The sequence below is a fragment of the Triticum dicoccoides genome, chromosome 5B, assembly GCF_002162155.2.
Source record: "Triticum dicoccoides isolate Atlit2015 ecotype Zavitan chromosome 5B, WEW_v2.0, whole genome shotgun sequence".
NCBI classification, from domain to species: Eukaryota; Viridiplantae; Streptophyta; class Magnoliopsida; order Poales; family Poaceae; genus Triticum; species Triticum dicoccoides.
The window spans coordinates 670,257,775-670,263,819 of record NC_041389.1 but is presented as its reverse complement, the minus strand read 5'-3'; the positions used below and the strand labels follow the sequence as shown (position 1 = coordinate 670,263,819).

Genomic DNA, 6,045 nt, shown 5'->3' with positions numbered 1-6,045 from the left:
ACAGTTGCTTGGTAAAGTTTGCATGCATTAAGATGTTTTTTTGTAGCTGTAAAGTGAAAGCATGTAATTCCAATTGCAATACAGATTGCATGATAATCCGTATGCAGTAAGTGAGGTAACCGTACCTAAATTCATGGTAACCAGTGAAAGCATGTAATTTCAATTGCAATACAGATTGCATGATAATTTGTATGCAGTAAGTGTGGTAATTGTACCTAAATTCATGGTAACCTGTGTGCATCAAGCTACGTGATTTGTCAACTGTTTCATGGTGAATGTGATAGTTGTAAATAACATAGGGTGGTAGTTGCAATTCAAGTACGATGGTAACAAATTTGCGTACAAAATTGTGGTAGCATGGTAAATGTTTTACCTTCATCTGTTTTGGCAGAACCAAAGCTTGTCGTGTGTGCATATTCACACTGTTGGTTTGTCCCCACACCACTCACCATGACATCCACATTACCCCCGTTGTCATGCGCCATTTTCTTGTGTCGTAGCACCTGCTAGTACATATGATTGCACCAATTAATTTTCCACAATTACTAGCAATCTTGATTATTTTTTCACAACAACTATATTTTTTTCTTTTAATGCGCTGATTATTTCTGTTTTATAACAGGTATCGTTTTGGCACTAACCAACATATGGGAGTATGACAGCGACAGTTTCTATCAACCTCATTTCATGAACATCATTTTTTATCAAAAAAGAATGGTGGCAACAATGTAAATCAACACATGGTATTCTTGTAGTAGCACCTTTGGTTCTGAGTTTTCCTGGTAATTTGTAATGAATTAGCATGATAACTTGTTCTGACATGGGTGTGTTCAATATATAAAGGAAGAAAGGGATCTTTTTTTATGTTGAATAAGTCTTACAGGATGCTGATTACTCAATGCACACACTCTGGTAATCTATTTTCAATCGAGATGGTATGTCAGTTTTAATGAGAAAATTCATACATGTATTTTTTCCAACTTGCCTGTAAAAGATGAAATTTAGTCAATCTTTCTGTTGGTAACCTGGCTGAATTTGAGTGGTAACTCAATTTCAACAGAGGAAATACACACATGTAGTAAAAGTACTACCTTTTTTTGCATGCTTTAGTTCTTGTTGTCCCCCCCCCCCTCCATGTTTTCCCCTTGATTTTATTGGTATGAAATGCAAATGCAGCATGTGTATAGAGGTTGAATCCCTTACCTCCTTTCTTTTTTGCCTGATTATGACAAAATTTGGACGAATCGATGATAACCCCTGTGATGTTCTTGTGGTAAACCAGGGCCCTCCCTCAAATCCTTGTGTTTTTGGTGGTGTTTTTTCGTGGTTTCCTTTTTTTTTTGGTGGATCTGATCTGGCGTCGATGTTGCCGGCGATGGTGGCGCGTCGGGGAGAGAGGAGAGAACTGATCGGGGCAGGTGGTTGTTTCTTGCGATGGAGGTAAGAAACTAGGTTTTGGGTTGGTAAGTCACGTGCAGGAAGGGGGAGGTGGGCCAAATGGGCTGTGTTAACTATATATATATATATATATATATATATATATATATATATATATATATATATATATATATATGACAAATGTTTCCTATAAGCAGTGGTAGTTACCACCACTTGCGTTTTGTATGTTGTATGTAGTATCTATCGAAATCAAGAGTATGTACGTGTAGTATGTAGTATATAATAATGATTATGTAGTATATATACTAATTTTTGGGTAGTATATACCATGTTTTGAGTATGTTATTTCTTACGTACAAATATGTACGTATTTCACAAATATAACAAAAACTATGGGCTCATATGCAATTTTTTCATGTAACTTGTTTTGAAATATCTTATATATATTATACGAATATATTTAAAATAATAAAGTAATATATATAGTACACATGGTAGTATATGAGATATGTGGGATAACTACCACCAGGTGATAGGATGAATTTTTTTAAATTTATATTATTTTTTTAAATTTGATCACAATTTATATTATTTTTTTAAATTTGATCAAACTTTGTCGAGTTTGACTTAGGTCGAAGCTCATATGTGAAGTAAATAAGAAATGGAGGGAGTACAAAATATATGTGCTACACTGCACCCTAGTCACTACGACTGCATGCGCGATTCAGGCTGGCTGTCGAGGAACGGGTAGTCCGTGTAGCCCACGACGGGGTCCGGAGTGTAGAACGTCTTCCTCACGAACTCGTTGAGTCCTGCATCGAGCTTGAACCGCTCCACCAGGTCCGGGTTTGCGATGAAGTGCCTCCCGTACGACACCAGGTCGGCGTCGCCACGCTCCACCGTCTCCATGCCGAGCTCCCGGGTGTAGCCACCGCCGCACATGAACGTCCCACGGTACGCGTCCCGCATGGCGCGCATGAGACGGCCCTCCTCCTCGGCGTTGCCACCGCTGTGCATTGCCCGCGACAGGTGGAGGTAGGCAAGCTGACCGCCGCTGGAAACTTCTTCCTGGAGGGCGTTCAGCCGCTCGACGACGGCCATGCCGAGCCGCGCAGGATCCGAGTCGTAGGCGTCGAGGTTATCGATGGTGGGCGACACCCTGACCGCGACCCGGTCCGGTCCAACGGCCGACACCGTGGCCCGGGTCACCTCGAGTAGGAAACGACAGCGGCTGGGGAGCGACCCGCCGTACTCGTCGGTGCGGTCGTTGACGCCGTCCTTGAGGAACTGGTCGATGATGAAGCCATGGGCAGCGTGGATCTCCACACCGTCGAAGCCTGCTTCCATGGCGTTTACGGCAGCTTGGCGATATTGCTCGACTACTTCCGGTATCTCCGATGTGGCGAGGCACCTTGGCACGGGATACGTGCCATAGGAACCATCAGGCAACAGTGTCTTCTGGCTTGCTGATATCGGCTTGTCAGTGGACGATATTGGAGCAGCGCCGTCTGGCAGATATGCTGGTCCATGGAGGAACATCTCAAGTTCTCAACATTAATTCGGAACCACAAGATTAACGATTAGATCAATGTATACGATGCATTCATACTAAAATCTGATGAACAGAGGTTAATTAGCCGGGATGCACGATTGGAGTTATTAATGTATGTACTACGAATGGTTTAAGACATGGGGACCCCTGTCCCCTATTTTATCCAATATTACTAAAGATGCCGTATTTTTGCCGGAAATTACTATAGATGCCTTGCAAGAGCTTGTGTGTAGAGCTGTTTCTCAAAGAGAGATTAAAGGGGTAGTGGCTAATCTAGTAGAGAAGGTTTATCCATGCCTTATTATTAGATGATACTGTGTTCTTAACTGAAGCTGCAGAAAAAATGCTAGAAAACTAAAATCAATTTTGATTATGTTTAAACATTTATTTGGTTTAAAAATTAATTTTTATAAGAGTGATATTTTTTTGCTTCGGTGAAGCACGAAATTATCTAGAAAGATGTAAGGAGATTTTTCACTTGCAATATTTTATCCTTGCCTCTTATATTTATAGGGATACCTGTACATACTGCTAAGTTCGGAAAATAGTGATCGGAACAAAGCTGCAAATAAGATAGATAGTAGGATGTGAACTTGGCGAGGAAAAAAATAGAGTATGGTGGTAAATTGATTATTATTAGATCTTGTCTGAGTAATATCCCCTATTTAATTATTTCAATGCTTACTTCCCCCAAATGGGCTTTAAATAAAATGGAGTTTTTCATGTGAGGAATGTTGTGGGAAGAGGATGAAAAATCGGACAAATACAATTTAGTTAGATGGGTTGATGTATGTCATACAACTAGACCGAGGTGGCTTGGGGAATTGTAGATGAATATATGTATGTTGAGTAAGTATATCTAGAAATTAGAAACTAGAGATGTGATATGGCAGGAGCGAATTAGGAAATATTGCAACATAAAGTTGCTCAATTTGGTTGAGCATAAATCTCGATAGTCCATTTCTTTTATCATGGTTTGCTTAGCAATAAAAATATTTTGTATGAGTATTGTAGGAAAAAGGTTGGTGATGGTAGAAACACTAGTTTCTGCGAGGATTGTTGGACTGCTAGTACTACTTTTTTTATAACCAAATTCTAGATTATATGGTGTACCTATTAGTATGGAATTAATTGTAGCTCATGTATTGCTTTATAATTTGGACGAGCCGGAATTTAGGAGAACTTTTAGGGAGAAAGTGCTCCATAGTTGAATACAAATTAAGACCGTGTGTGGAAATTTTCTATGGAGCTTGACCAAGTCTGGTAACTTTTCTTATAATTTTATGTACACCATGCTTAAAGTTGTGCAAGTTAGGTGCCCTTTTAGGAGGTTGTAGTTCATGAAATTTCCTTAAAATTAAAGTTTTCCTCAGGCCTATGTTTTAAAAAAGTGTTATTTTGAAAGATGATTTGTTGAAGTGGGGTTGTAAGAGAAGTTAGATTAAATGAAATTGTAGATCATTTATTCATGCCATGTTGTTTGGCTAGATATGTCTGGAGTGTTGTTAATTGTGCTTTTGGTTTGATAATATGAATTTCACAACACTACATGATTTGTGGAGCTGGGTGATAAGGTTAAGTGGTAAAGTTAGATCAGTAGTGGCAGTAGGGATCTCTGCTATTCTTTGGATTGTGTGGAAAACTAGACACAAACCATGTTCTTACAATATATTTTCCTTATGGTCCATCTAATTGTGTTGTTCAAGCTGCTCATTGGATGGTATAATATGCCACTCACGTGTCTTCACTACACATTTCAAAATGCGTAGTGAAGGCACATCAAAATCTGAAATGACAAGCTCATTAGATTTTGACGTGTTTTAGACCATGATCCATATTAATATGCTTTTATAATTATAAATAACACTACTATGACAAATAGAATGATAGTATTTTTTTACTAGATGACTCCAAACATTATTAATATATGAATATGCATTATAGTTTAATTTCTTTCTACAACTTGCTTTGTAAAATAAAAAATAATATAGTTATGTAAATAAGCTTCGGATTAATCTACTCCCTGAACTTCAAACTAACACCCCCACCCAATTCCACGTCATCGTGTAACAAAAACTGTAACTAAATCCGCATGTAATTATAGCATTACTCCCGTGAATAGTCATGTTCCTTTTTCCACTTAATAAGAATCTTTGATATATCATATATAACCAACAATTTATTATTTGGGTAAATTGTATGGATTTTATCATGAAGCAAAAATGTGCTACAGTTACATATCTGCCCATAAGTTGGATTCCATAGATGTAGCTTTCTTGCCTAAATCCACTTTGCTACATTATTCCATGTCTTTTTCTCATTTCAAATTGAAGTGATGTATTCTTCGTCCAACTAATAAGAGATTATGGTACATAGTTTATTCCAAATTCAATTATGTAGTGTGTATTTATGTAAAATATATATTTATTTATCTTTATTTGTGAAATGTTATGTAAACGTAATTGGATATATCAAATAGCTAATTGATAGGTAACGTTTAAAACAATAGTTTTTTTTAATGGATTACCGAGAAATACAAATTTAATAAATTATTATTTTAAGTTTCTGCCGTCAAAGGAGTTGTATACTTTATTTGATTGGGGATAATGTGTATATCTAGTTATTTCAACATTTGCTTTGATCACTCCACCGTCACTATGATGCTCAAAGCCTACCGATTTGATGGTAAATGTATGTCACGGAGTGATGCCATCCTCGGCTCTGACACTTCGGCAGTCCTCATTTCTTTCTGCAAAATATATTTCATTCTCGACGTGGCATTAGACAAGGCAGCCCCTCTCTGCTCTTCTCTTCATGTTGGCTGGTGATTTTCTCAGCCATCATAAATAGTGCCTACCAACATGGAGTCTTCTATCTCCCTATCTCTCAAATCCTAACGTGGACGTTCCTATTGTTCAATATGGTAACGGTGCCGGATGATCATGTAAGCGTGCCCTAGACAACATCCATGTCTCGACAAATATTAATATTAATTATCACAAGTCTTGGACTCTCCCGATCAATGTCTCAAAATAAAACTTCTCAAATCCAGATCGACTCTTATTAGAAGTTGGCCCCATTCCCTTTCACTTACC

The 6,045-nt window shown here is 38.0% G+C and overlaps 1 protein-coding gene across 1 annotated transcript in view; it reads right to left on the bottom strand.

The window, feature by feature from the left end:
* Window positions 1–2,090: 2,090 nt before the first annotated feature.
* The window catches only part of LOC119306582 (12-oxophytodienoate reductase 7-like), a 12,083-nt gene continuing 8,128 nt past the window's right edge, over window positions 2,091–6,045 (bottom strand). Inside the window, exon 4 of the mRNA XM_037582762.1 lies at window positions 2,091–2,918. Coding sequence (XP_037438659.1) covers window positions 2,104–2,918 — 815 coding nt within the window. The 3' untranslated portion in view covers window positions 2,091–2,103. The remainder of the gene's footprint in view (window positions 2,919–6,045) is intronic.